Source organism: Capra hircus, chromosome 15 (genome assembly GCF_001704415.2).
Source record: "Capra hircus breed San Clemente chromosome 15, ASM170441v1, whole genome shotgun sequence".
In the NCBI taxonomy this organism is placed as follows: domain Eukaryota; kingdom Metazoa; phylum Chordata; class Mammalia; order Artiodactyla; family Bovidae; genus Capra; species Capra hircus.
The window spans coordinates 48,236,817-48,250,900 of record NC_030822.1 but is presented as its reverse complement, the minus strand read 5'-3'; the positions used below and the strand labels follow the sequence as shown (position 1 = coordinate 48,250,900).

Sequence of the window (14,084 nt, the reverse complement as noted above, 5' to 3'; positions counted from 1 at the left end):
TTATTTGCTACCTGCCTTTCTCCCTCCAGACACCCTTCTTACTTAAACTAAAATGGTAGATGCCAGAGTCATTTTGCAGGTGCATATAATCCAACATGAAAACTCGGTCTTTTGTCAGTGATGGTGTGAGTCTACTTTTCAAGTCAGTGGCTCTCAACATTTTTACCATAAAGGTCTCTTCTGCTGTTTCCCTTCCATGTATTGGATGTTTCAAAGTACTTATCTGCCGAAGTAACTGTGACTATTAAAGTCCAATGAATGTCCAGCATTTCAGGTACACCTGCCAAGGCCCCAACATGGACCTGTGTGTGTCCTCAGTTGTGTCTGACTCGTTGCAACCCTGTGGACTGTGGCCTCGCTATGGAATTTTCCAGGCAACAATACTGGAATGAGTTGTCATTTCCTACTCCAGGGGATCTTCCCCACTTCCCCATCGAATCTGAGTCTTTTGAGTCCCCTGCATTGGCAGGGGAATTCTTTACCACTGAGCCACCTGAGAAGCCCAACATGGCCCTAGATGTTTACAAATGGTAGATGGTTTCTACCATTTGTAATCCTCATTACAGTCTTTAAAGTCATGTAGAATATCCTTGTCTGACACTTGGGAAAATAATTTGCCCGATGTCACTGTGCTAAGTGGCAAAACTTGAATCTACCAGACTCCAAATCCTGAAGTCAGGTATTGTGATTAGATTACTCACAACTTAAGCCTCAGTACAGTTCTATAAATGGTGTGTTATTGTTCTTATTTTCCAGGGAAATAGGCTGAGAGAGGGTAAATGACTTGTCAAACTTATAGGGCCAATAAGAAGCAAAGCCAGGGGTGAACCTAGGTTTGTCTGTCTCCATACTAGAGACAGCCTTCCTTGATAGCTCAGATGGCAGAGAATCTGCCTGCCACTGCAAGAGACCCAGGTTCAATCCCTGGGTTGAGAAGATCCTCTGGAGAAGGGAATGACAACCCACTCCAGTATTCTTGCCTGGGAAACCCCATGGACAGTGGAGCCTGGCAGGCTACAGTCTGGAGTCACAAAGAGTGAGATGCTACTGAGCGACTAACACTTTCAGAATAATTCTGTTACATCCACTGCTTCAAATGATTTCTTCCCCCACTTGTACTAATCCAAGACATACATCAATCAAAGCCACACTGAGCTTTTCAGAGCTTCTAATTAGCATAAGATAATTGGTATCAACACACTAAATTGCTCTGATTACAGGCCAAAACAAATGCGAAAAATGAGGCACAGCCTTAGTGTGGGTAAATGTACAGATTCCACCAGGCTCTGGAAATACTAAATGACAGCTCACACATCCCCATAACTGCTTGGAATCTCCAGAATTTCTCAAACCCCTTCTGGGTTTGGGAGTCACAGTAGTGTCATCTGGGTAAGAAAGAGTTGTTTCTGCTTATGAAGCACCAGCTCAAAAAACATGCCAAAGTTAATTTCCCTCCGAGTGAAGCGGTATTTCACAGAGGACAAAAGGTCACCTTCCCAGTAGCTTGTGTGTTTAGGCTGAACGTCCTTCCTGCCAGTGCCCAGGGATGAAGGTGGGTGGGGAAGAGAGACCAGTGGGATCATGGGAATTTACCAGTGGATCATGGGAATTTACCTAGACTGCATTGCAGAACTTCCTGCTCTAGCCTGTGAATTTCTGCCTCTGGGGTGTACGCTGCCTCAGATGGAATGGATTTTTTCCAGCCAACATTCCTGGTTTAGTGTGACCTTCTAGGATAAGCTCCCAGCACTGACTTGCTGGCAGAGAAACAAAACCAGGACTCTGGATTCAATTCACTTAAGCTAGTTTCCCTTAGGGACATTCTGGAATGTAAAGAAGCATTTCCCCCACCTTATTTGGTAACTCCGTCTGGTGTTTCAAAATTGAATTTCTATAGTGAATTTTATCAGCAGCTTGAATTTATAACAGGAGAGACTTTTAGTCTTCCTCGTCCCTTTTCTAGCTCTTCTGAGGAAAAGGCAAAAAACGGTTGCTTATACAACTGCTTCCTTGCGTTGTTAAGCTGACTTTGGGTCATCTGGTGCCCAGGCTAAGTCACCCCAAATCAGACTTTCTGACAAAATATTTTTATCTGTGAGCAACCTCTGCTGGCCTTCCTCTAAATTCTTCTTACCTTCCTTACGCTGCAGAACCCACACTGGTCACCTGCCTCTCCAAGGCCTTGACTGAAATGGACTCACTCTGGATGTGGCCCTTGACCTTCCAGCCTCCCACGTGCACGCATGCCTGCTGAGTCACCTCAGTAATTTTCTGACTCTTTGGACTGTAGCCCACCAGGCTCCTCTGTCCATGGGATTCTCCAGGCAAAAATGCTGGAGTGGGTTGCTGTTTCCTCCTCCAGGGGATCTTCCCCACCCAGGGATCAAACTCCTGTCTTTTGTGTCTCCTGCATTGGCAGATGGACCACTGAACCACAGGGAAGCCCCAAGCCTCCCACACTCCTCTGTAAACACCCTGCTGTGGTGGTGGCCTTTCTTCATGACCTCAGAAGCCTGGCAGATTGATGTAGAGGGCAGGGCAAGCTGCCCAGTGTCCAGGTGGCCTGTATCATTTGAAAAGGCTCATGTAAGAGAGGAGCTGAGAGGTTTTTTGTTTTGTTTTGTTTTTTTGAGAGAGAGGTTGCATCTGAATCTCTGGAAATTCTGCTCAACAAAGATCATTTCATGGAGTTGAGTGGCGGATGGGAGTGATTGGCCTCTATCTCACCTTTAAAGATGGTGGTGAAAAAAATGTTCTGAAAATGGGAGGAGAGAGGACCAGGCTCCTCCTGTTGGGGGGAGGAGCCTGTGCACTCTGCAGAGGTTGTTGCCGTGGATTTACCACAGGCCTCCTCTGTTTCACGTTCACCTTTTCACTGTGTTGCCTCAAATCCCCCAGCAAAAGTGTCTGCGACCTGTGTCCTTTCACCCTGTTGCCATTGCTGCATGTGGTCCATGTTTGGTGAGTTGAACTGAACCAGAACCCTCTCTTCTGTGCATCCTGAATCTGTTTGAATTTCAAGTGTCAGCAAAAAACCTTTGCTGTTGAGTCAGTTTTCTCTCACCAGCCCCGGAAGGAAATGATCTTTCTCTGGTCTTTGTTTCTGTAGCATTTAATATTGACTTCTAAGAGCTGTCATTTTCTACTTTTAAACGTAGTTTATACTGACTCTTACTTTCCAGATTGTGAACATGCTGAGAGATGTTTGAGATCAGACAGAGATCCTTGTCTGATTCACGTCTTTATTTTCCATGACCCACAAAATGATGCCTTACACATAATAATAGCATTTTTTACAGCAGTTAATGGGCTTCCGGTGTTGCCCGACTGGTGAAGAACCTGGCTGCCAATGCAGGAGATACGAGAAACAAGGGTTTGATCCTTGGGTTGGGAAGATCCCTTGGAGAAGGAAATGGCAACCCACTCCAATATTCTTGCCTGGAAAATCCCATGGACAGAGGAGCCTGGTGGGCTACAGTCCATGGGGTCACAAGGAGTCGGACACCACTGAGCGTGCACACACAGCCGTTAATATGTGCCAAACACTGTTCTTGATATTTCTTTAATTCTTAGAATAGCTTTGTATTCTTTAATCCTTATGACTGTTAAGAACTGTCATAACATCTGTCTTCATTTTGTAGGTAAGGAAAACACTGTTTGATAAGTTGCTCAGAGTCGTGATAGTAGGAAGTGAAAGATAATCTTAGGCAGAATATTCTAAGGTCTAAACCTAACCTTCATGCTGCCTCTTCTTCATATATGTGCACATAGAGGGCATTATAAATACTTGTTGAATGCATGCAGTTGATATTTCTTAGTTGCTTAGAACCAATAAATAGTTTGAAGGTGATCCATTATTGCTTTTATCTCTGCTCTCTGAACTGTTTCCTAAGCAATGGGAAGGCCAGAAGGGGGCGCCGGAAGGTTGGTTCTAGTTTTGGTTTCAGAAGCTGGATGGGTTGGCTGCCTTCAGGTTCTGGTTTGGAAGACGGCAGTGCCATCTAGCGGGATAACTTGTTAATATCAGCTCAGAATTATTTTTCTGAAACCCTGGTTCTTGTCATTTGGTCCTGGGAGCTCCCTTTTTAGGCTTCCCAGGTGGTGCAGTGGTAAAGAATCCGTCTGCCAATGCCAGAAACGAAGGTTCAGGAAGATCCCCCGGAAGAGGAAATGGCCATCCACTCCACTGTTCTTGCCTGGGAAATCCCATGGACAGAGGAGCCTGGCAGGCTATAGTCCATGGGATCATAAAGGATCGGACACGACTGAGCAGTTTTGATAGCCCGAGGGAAGGTAGGGTGAGAAGGAAGAACAGCCCATTGTAGCTTAAATGGAGTCAAGTTTAATTTCTTCCATGAAGAGGCTGTAGTGCGGAGCGTGGTCATTGGATTGGTGGAACCCCTTTGGGTTTTAGATAGTGTAAATCACGGGGCTCCAGACACCCCTCCTTCCTACTTCTCCACTGTGCTGCCAGAAATGTAGACTGATATTTCTCTCTCTCTCTTTTTAGTAGTATTATTTTGGTATTCCTCTCTTGATAATGGGTCTACTTTGGAATTTGAGTTCTAGTCATCTGTGGGTTGCCTGCTGTAGCCTTAACACCTATCCTAGGTTGTATAGAGGAGGATACTTGATCCATATGACAGGTCAGTCCCAATGTAAAAAAGTCCAGTGGGTTAGCAACATGATAGTATAATTTGTTATGAGGTTTTTTTAAAATTCACTTATTTTTAATTGAAGGATAATTGCTTTACAGTTTTGTGTTTGTTTCTGCCATACATCAATATGAATCAGCCATAGATATACATCCCACCTCCTACCCCAGCTCACCCCTCTAGGCTGTTTTACAGAGCACTTGTTTCAGCTCCCTGAGTCATACATCAAATTCCCACTGGTGATCTATTTTATATATGATGGAGTACATGGTTTTTTTTTTTTTTTTTTTTGAGTACATGTTTTTAAAGGGCAGGTCAAATGACGAGTAGCCATTCCATAGGGAATGAGTGGCGAAAAAAGTGCTCTGTGTACACACTTTTTTCTGCTAGGCAACTGGAAGCTTCGTATGTGGCGCTTTTCTGATTTCTGGCATGTGTGTGTGTTGTGCGTGTGTGTGTATTTGAAAATGTGTTGTAAATTGCTTCTGAGTTCATTTACTTCTTGCTGAAAGATGGGATCATGAGAGCATGGTTATAAAATCACTTCTATGATGGAAAGTGTGCAGGCACTGCGACAAGCACTTACCCTGTAAGATCGTTCAGAGTTTGCTGTCTGCTGCGGATCTAGTCTAAGGAATATACGGTGTAGAGATCAGTGCTTTTTATGGCTGTAAACTATCCAGCAGAACAAGGGAACAATATTGGTCCTACTGGGCCTGGGTTAGAGTGACATGTATGGTAATAACAATTTATTATCAATAGAATTTATACAAAACAGGGGTTTGCTAACATTTTCTGTAAGGGGTCATACAGTAAATATTTAGGTTTTGTGGGACTAATGGCCTCATTGCTGCACTTAATTCAGTTCTGCCTTAACCTACACAGCTCCGCCCTTGTAGCAAGAGCAGTCCTGATTACTATGTAAATGTATGAGGGTGGCTGTGTTCCAGTAAACCTGTATTTATGACATATAATTTTGAATTTCATGTAATTTTCATGTGTCATGAAATATTATTATCATTAAAAAAACTTTTTTAAAATTCCCAACCGTTTAAAAAAGCAAGCACCATTCTTAGACTGCGGGGGCTCCAGATTTGGCCAGGGGGCCATGGCTTAAGGACTCTTGATTAGATACCTGGAGTACTTAATAATTAGCAGTTAATACAAATGACTGATCACCAGCTTTAGGTTCAGCTAGTATCGTAAAATGTCCAAACAGCCTTTCTTTCTCTTGAGTAAGATAAATGACTATTGGATTACACATAACTTTAAGTGTCATGGTATGTGCACTGTTTGGAAGAGAATTTCCAGACAGAGGCAGAATGAGAGATTAGAGTTTATTGCTCTTTGAACAGCTGACCAGCTCATGGTTCAGCTGAACAGCTGAACCCCTTTCACAGGCTAGTAGCCAGTTTTTATAGCCTTGATGCTTTCGAATTGTGGTGGTGGAAAAGACTTCAGAGTCCCCCGGACAGCAAGGAGATCAAACCAGTCAGTCCTAAAGGAAATCAACCCCGAACAGTCACTGGAAGGACTGATGCTGAAGCTGAAGTTCCAGGACTTTCCCGACCTGATGTAAAGAGCCAGCTTATTGGAAAAGACCCTGAAGCTGGGAAAGATTGAGGGTAGGAGAAGGGGGCCGCAGAGGATGAGATGGTTAGATAGCATCACCAACTCAATGGACGTGAATTTGAGCAAACTCTGGGACATAGTGAAGGACAGGGAGGCCTGGCATGCTGCAGGTCACAGGATTGCAGAGTCAAGACACAGCTTAGCAACTGAATAGCAACAAGGCAGAGAATACTCCTACTGGAAGGGTGGATAATAGGGTGGGTATTTTACCTAATTCGGAGTCTAGGACCTAGCAGGTTTAGATCCGGAGGCTCTTGGCAACAGTTGCTACGGGGCTTAGGTAATTCTGGAGATTTTCATCTTGTGACCTTAGTGTAGGGCTCCACAGTATGCACTTTAAGAACTCTGTGAACTGAAGCTCCTTAATCATCATGCTTCCAGGGCTTTAAGGAGTGGAGAAACTCCACCTTCTAATTCCTCTGCTCACCCTCCTTGCCGGCTCTCCCAGGAGGCAAAGAATCCTGCCAGGTGGCCCCAGGCTCCATCAGGTCTCAAGTCTTTGTCCTGCTGGAATTCCTCTCTCCCCCACCACCCCCTCCCCTTCCTGCCCTATCGGCTGTGCCCGCACCTGTGGGTCTCAGGTGAAGAATGGGATTGTTACCCTCTCCTGCAGATCTAGAGGCCCAGGGACAGAGAATGCCAGAGGCACTTGCTCCTTGACACTGGCCTGGGAAGAGCCAGGTAATAGGTCAGGATCTTCCCGGGAGCTTAAGGTAGGATGGGTGGGGTTTTCAGAAGGTCTCAGTTCCACTGCCTACCAGTTATGTCCTCTGTGTCAACTTCCACGGCAGGGGGAGGGAACGTGTACCTTTAAAATGTTGTAACCCTGTTTCCCTGGAGTCTTGGCGCTTACCCCAGGGTTGAGAAAGGAGGCGAACGTTAACCGTTCACATCCTGTCTTTCCGCAGCAGCCAGCAGAGCAGCCAGCAGAGCAGCCATGACGATGACTCCAGCAGGTTCCTGAGTCCTCGCGTGCGGGAAGAAAGGTGAGATCGCGTGGCTGGGGAGGACGGGAGGCCAGCGATGACGGGGGACGGGGAAGATGTTTGAGGAAGATCAAGTTTCTGCCAGAAGCGAGAACCACGAGAAACTGCAGAGAAACAGAAGCTGGCCTGACCTCTGTGCTCCAGCACGGGTCAGAAAGAACACTACCCCCTCTACCTGAGAGGGCACTGGTTCCAAAGGCTTTTGGTGCTCAGCAGAGGGAGAAGTCAGTGTGTGGAAACCAAGTCTGTTGGGAAGATGTTGGAGCGGGACCTGAGGTGCCCTGTAAAGGTTGGGAGTGCTGTGGATCTGGAGAGGGAAAGGGTGTTTCCAAGCCTGAGAAAAACGGCATGGCCTGGGATGGTGCGTGTGTGTATTCAGAGTGGTACCTGAAAGCTGGGTTTGCCTCTTGCTGGGTGTCAACCAAAAGATACTGCCAAGTCAAAGATCCAGAGAAGGGGATTTATGCTAAAGCTAGGGGTACATGCATATTCATGCAGGCGCTTGAATGGAGGAGAATTCAGCATAGAATTGGGACAAAGGTCAACAGAGTTCAGGCTCTAGTTGAAAGAAGTCAGGAGGGTCCTTCCATCCTCCACTTGGGTGGAGGTCTCAGTTCCTGCAGAGCTTGTACACTTGTGTCAGGTGATTATGTGCAGTCCTTGACGGGGAGCGGGGGGGGGGGGGGAGGGGGGTGGCGGGGGGGGGGTGGCGGGGGGGGGGAGGGGGGGCAACTAGGACTGTGTTTCCTGACTGATTTTCCTTTGTCCCTGTCTTCCCTTACTTCTCTTAAGCTTCTTGAATCACAGAATGGCTTCTCTTAACGTCAAGAAAGCCATTTCTGGGCCCCCAGGGTGCTTGGTGGTAAAGAAGCCACCTACCGTGCAGGAGGCACAGGCGATTGAGGTTTGATTCCTGGGGTGGGAAGATCCCCTGGAGGAGGAAATGGCAACTCACTCCCATGTTCTTGCCTGGAAAATTCCAGGAACAGAGGAGCCTGGCAGGCTACATACAGTCCATGGGGTCACAAAAAGAGTCAAGATACAACAGAACACGCATGCTTTAGAGGCTGGGACCTTCTCTTTAGATTTAGAAAGCTTTATGTCTCTTGCTATAGTTCTCAGTTCTGTGCTTATTACTAGCCATGATTGACAGTTCAGCTCATCAATTTAGGTGGAGGCATGGGGCACCCCTGGTGGCTCAGATGGTAAAGAATCTGCCTGTAATGCAGGAGACCTGGGTTCACTCCCTGAGTTGGAAAGTTCCCCTGGAGATGTAAATGGCAACCCACTCCAGTATTCTTGCCTGGAAAGTTCCATGGACAGAGGAGCCTGATGGGGTTAGTCCATGGGGTCGCAAAGAGTCTGACATGACTGAATGACTCACACTTTCATTTTCTTCCTGGGGTCCCCAAGGGACAGAGACTAATCACGTTCATCAAGATGCTTGATCAGTTATGATCCGATGGCAGTTCCCTCAGTCTCTAGGAGGCATGAGATATTAGATGGGCTGCAGGTTAGACATTTACAACTGGCCCCCTGTTCACACTTCCCGGGGTGACAAAAAGATGGGCTGCAGGCCCAACACTCATTCCCAGGCCCCTGTTTACATTTTCTGAGCCAGGAGACAAATGGGCCCCAGGCTACATGTTTGTGGCCAGACTCCTATCTACATTTTGGGATCTACACCTTGATAAAAGAAACGACAGGAATAGGGTGAATAACAAGATATTGGACCCTTTTATGGTAGGAACAGAACTAAGCCCTATTAGAAGATCAGGAGGTCATACATTTCCATCCTTGCGGCAAGGAGAAGCTACACTTGCACAAAGGTTTAACGAGGTCAAAAAGGCAGGGGGTGCCAGGCTACAGGCATTCTTGCCCTCTGCCTCCCATACGCCCCTGCGATGAAATCCACCTTCACTGAGCCTATGATCCCACCTAGGGGAGGGTCCCTAGACAAATTAAATGCGTGGTGGGGGGTGGAGTGGGTTGGGGCTGTTCAAAACAAGATTGCCTAAGAAGCAGACAAAGACCCAGAAGACTGGCCCCTTACAAAGGATTTAAACCTCCCAAAGGCACAACTCTAGCAACTGAATGGAGTTTGCCCATGTGCTCTGGCTTTCTAATGAATGCTTTACTTCCTCTCCCTCCTTGCCTGATTTCTCCTTTCAAGGTAGACAGGGACCGGGGACTTAGATTCTAGCCACTAGTCCCTGTGGCCTATCAGTTAAGATTCCTGGTTTCCACCTAGGTGACCAGGGAATTAAGGTCTCGCTTCCAGCCGCTGCTCACTGCTTTGTGCATCTGAAATCATCTAGAGTGGCCTTCGCCCTCTTTTCAGTGCTCTCTGGATTTCGACAACCCATGCTTCCAAAATTGGAAGGGTCTGTAGAGTTCCCCAGCACAACTCCCTTCCCCATGTTGTGCGCTGCACATCTCCGGAAACCGTCCATTTCTGATCATCATGCCTTCAGTTGATGGGCAGCTCCTCAGTCCTCTGTTTTGTCTCTGCCGCTTGCGATGTTCCTGGGAGAGATGAGTAGGTGCCAACTTGCACAGACTCTGCAGCACGTTTTTCCCACGGCTCCTTGCTAACTAGAGTCAGCCTTGATTTTGTTCAGTACTTTGGATTGTACGCTGATAAAAGTGATATTTTAGCTGTTTCTCTGCCCCATCCCACTGTTGTAGCCACGTGTTCCAGGAAACAAACTCACTCTGAAGGACAATGCAGATAGTGGAGTGCAGTTTATTACACCGGCGGGCCCAAGGCAGAGTCTCCTCTTAGCCAAGGACTCCGACCAGCATTTGTGAAAATCTTTAATACCCCATGTGTGTGTGTCTGAACCCACCACTCCAAATTCCTTGAGACTTACATAAACTGAGGGAAATACAATCCCAGTAACCCCATCATTCACGTGCTATGTGCTCATGTGCTCAAACAGTCAAACAGTCAGCCAATAATCAATAAACCCGAGGTTACACTCCGATAGATACAGAAAAACTTATGGCCTGTCTGGAGGAAGGGTGATTAGTGTATGTTTTCTCTTAGGCGATGAGTAACCTAGATACGATCTTCAAGGTCCCCCGGTCTGGAGGGGGTCTTATCCTTCTGTTGTTGTTTTCATAGGCACTAAACACAGAGTTCAGAGTCCATTGGAAAGGTGGCTGAGCATGATCAGCATGAACAGGCCTAAGATGGAGTCCAGGCCCTATGAATTCCTTCTTCATTCCCCCGTCTTGATGCTCTTAATTCACATTATGAGCATCATTCACAGGGATATATTGCACCCTGGCTCTCCGACCGCCAATTTGGGAGAATAACTACAACCTTCGGGTTACTAAGTTCATAACACATTGTAAAATTCAGGGTCCACAAAGCAGAACTATCAAGGCAACTATAACAGTGGTAAATATAGTTTTCCACCCTTCACCCAAGATAGGACCGAAGTCCAGAAAGGAATGTTTTCATTTGACATTGCTTTACCTGGTTTTTCATGTCATCTAAAGCAGTCGATACATTGTCAGACAAGTCAGGAATGTATACACAACATTCAACCTTAATTATGGCACAGGTCCCTCCTTGAGCAGCTGTGAGTATGTCCAAAGCCACTCTATTATGAATCACCGCTTAAACATTTGGATTTGCTCTTCATTTAGGGCTTGGGTGGCTTTTGTTCTATCTAGGAGGGCCTGTTGTGTGAAATCAGTCAAGGCCTCTGCTTTAATCATGATATCTGTTGTCCCTATAGAGGATACGAATAAGGCAGCAATATACTCATACCATTGAAACACGGATCTTGTCCACCTTGCATGTAAATAAGGTAGATTTACCGGGGCTACCAGGGTAGATTTACAAGTAGGTTAGGCTTTTGTTACACTGGCATTTATATCAAATGTAACCCCATGACCCGAGTCTATTGACTGTAGGTCTTACACCAAGAGAGCAAGGAGAGGTTGTGATTGGCAAGAGAGAGGAAGGTCTCTTTTTGTCATCCCAGAAAGAGCAGAGTGGCTTAAAATCTCCTTGGCAGAGCGGTGACACCCACCAAGGAAGTCCATCCGTCACTGACAGAGGCACAGCCCTACACACCCAGCAGCTGGGAGTGTGGAAGTCTGCGTGGGAATGTGCCCATGAGATGAAAGCATTGTCCTGAGTTGAAACGGAAGTTAAATTCAAAATCACGTTGGTGAGGCCAAGCAGCAGGAGTTGGTTGTGTGGCTGCATCCTGAAGGGGCTCCTCCAGGATCTTCTTTTCCTTCTTCTTAAGGATGGTCTTAGTCTCTCGAGGGTCAGCGGGGTCCCTCTGTGCAGTCCACTCAGCGTTTTTGGGGTCTACGTGGTATGTTCTCTTCACGCTTGTATCCAAGGGACAATACCTGCAACTTTAACTGCAGTAGGTGTAGTTAGAATAACATAAGGGCACTTTCACCAAGGGGCTAGCAAATCATGTTTCCAATCTTTGACCCATACTTGGTCACCAAGCGTAAACTCATGAATCTGTTCCCCGAGGGGGAATGGCACCCTTTCTTGTACAAACTGTTACCCGATTTATTACCTTATCCAATTCCATCTGCTGTGAAATCCTATCCCCCCTTACCTGAGGCAAATTTGTTGACACCTATTTTATAATGGGAGGGGGCCTCCCATACACAATTTCGTATGGAGAATAGCCTTGGGACTGTGAGGTCATCCTGAGTCTGAGCAGAGCCGTCGGAAGCAAGTCCACCTAGGAGCAGTCAGTCTCTATGATCCATTTGGAGAGTCTCTTTAATGTCCAGTTGGTTCATTCCACCATCTCAGAACTCTGGACCGATATGCAGTGTGCAGTTTCCATTTGATGTTTAAAGTTTTGCTTACTTGTTGTACTAAATCAGCTACAAAAGCCAGGTCACTGTCTGAACCAATGCTGGTAGGAAGTCCAAATTTGGGAACTATTTCCCTAAGCAGGCACCGGGCTACTTCTGATGCTCCTTCAGTCCAGGTAGGAAAAGCTTCTGCCCATCCCGAGAACGTACATACCATGACCAGCAGGTAACAGTAGTGTTGGTGAGGTTTCATTTCCGTGAAGTCCACTCCCGGGTGTTCAAAGGGCAGCGTGCCTTTCCGCTAAATACCCAGAGGTTTTTGTCTGAATACCCGAGAGGCAGCATTAACCTGGGAGCAGGCAGCATGGCCTAGGTGGGTCGCTTGGTGTGTTTGGCTTACCAGATTGTGTGCCAGCTCCTCTGGTACCAATAATTTGCCACTTGGCAATTCCCACCATCCCTTTTCAGTCTTGTTGGCCCCTTCCGCTTTGGCCAACCTGACAGCCGTTGTCCTTGTTTTATCAGGCTAGTGCTATCAGTATACAGGACCCAACTAGGGTCTGGACCCTTGTGTCCTTCTTTAAAACAAACCCCAGATACCTTACCTCCTCCTTGCAGATCTGTGCCTTCTTCTTCAACACCCGGCAACCTGCTTCTATCAGCAGCTGGAGCAATGCTTTTGTCCTTTCCCAGCATTTTTCCTTGGTCTTGGTGGCCAGCAGCAGGTCATCCCCGTAATGTAGGAGCCAACATCCATACTCTTCCGGATGGAATGAGTTCAGGTCAGAAGCCAAGGCTTCCCCAAAGATGGCTGGGGGATTCTTAAACCCTTGTGGGGGAGTCCAGATGAGCTGTTGCTTGTTGCCCCCGACTGGATCTTCCCATTCAAAGGCAAAGATGGGCTGTGATGCTGGGGCGAGGCGTACGCAGAAGGCACCTTTGAGATCTAGCGAGTATAAACTTTAGTCCTTGGCGGGAGGAGGCTAAAAGGTATAGGGGTTTGGAACAGTGGGGTGTGAAGTCACAGTAGCCTGGTTGACTAGCCTGAGACCCTGTACAGGCCTATCTATCGTCCTGCCCTCCTTCCATTTTGACTGGCAGGATTGGCGTATTCCAAGCTGACTGGCACTCTACTAGAATGCCCGCTTGTTTCAGTCTATTGATGTGGGACAGTATGTTGGCCCAGGCCTCTATCAGTAGCGGGTACTGGAGCTTTCTAACCGGAATGGTGCCTGGTTTGAGTTCTACTATCCCTGGGGCTTGATGTTTAGCCAGCTTGGGGGTAGAGGAGGTTGTCTTCTGCCTAGACCTCAGGGAATAATTGAGTTAGCTGTCTCTCATGTTCTTCCGGCCCACCCGGTTCCGCTTTCGGAGGCTCATGCAACCTCCACTCATCTTGGGGTGGTATTGAGAGAGAGAGCAAATAAGTCATAGTCCATCCGGAAGGTGGGCCCCTCCTCAGGGGGAAAGTCACTTGTGCTCCGAGCTTGGAGAGCAAGTCTCTTCCCAGCAGGGGTACTCGGCACTCAGGAATGTAGAGGAATTCGTGAGTCACTTGGTGCCCTCATCTGACATTTTCTGGGCTGGCAAAACGATTTAATCATGTCTTCTCCCCATACCCCAGTTACAGCGGTAGTCTTTTTGGACAGTGGTGCCACAGGTTTTGTTACTACCGACAGTTCTGCTCCTGTATCCACCATGAAGTCAATGTTTTGGTCCCCCACTTTTAAGGTTACCATGGGCTCTCGGGGACCTGATATCTCTGAGCCCCGGCAGCCCTATTTAATTTCCAAGCCAGCAAGCCCCACAACTGCGGGAGCTTCCTCTTCCTTCCTTCCTTCCCTTAGGGCATTCATTCTTCCAGTGGCCAAAAGCTTGGCACCAGGCACACTGGTTTGGCTGTAATGGGGCCCGGGGTCTCCGTTGGGACCGGTTGAAGGACTGTCCTGTCCCTGGGGCAGAGGAGGTTTTCAGGAGGGCCCGAGATAGACTTTCCCAGAGCAGC

The 14,084-nt window shown here is 47.3% G+C and overlaps 1 protein-coding gene across 2 annotated transcripts in view; it reads left to right on the top strand.

Annotated features, from left to right (window-relative positions):
* The window catches only part of GRAMD1B (GRAM domain containing 1B), a 202,848-nt gene that overhangs the window by 53,655 nt on the left and 135,109 nt on the right, over positions 1–14,084 (top strand). For both annotated transcript variants that reach the window (XM_018059627.1, XM_018059626.1), the window contains exon 2: positions 7,196–7,273. In XM_018059627.1, the coding sequence (XP_017915116.1) occupies positions 7,196–7,273 (78 nt within the window). The remainder of the gene's footprint in view (positions 1–7,195; positions 7,274–14,084) is intronic.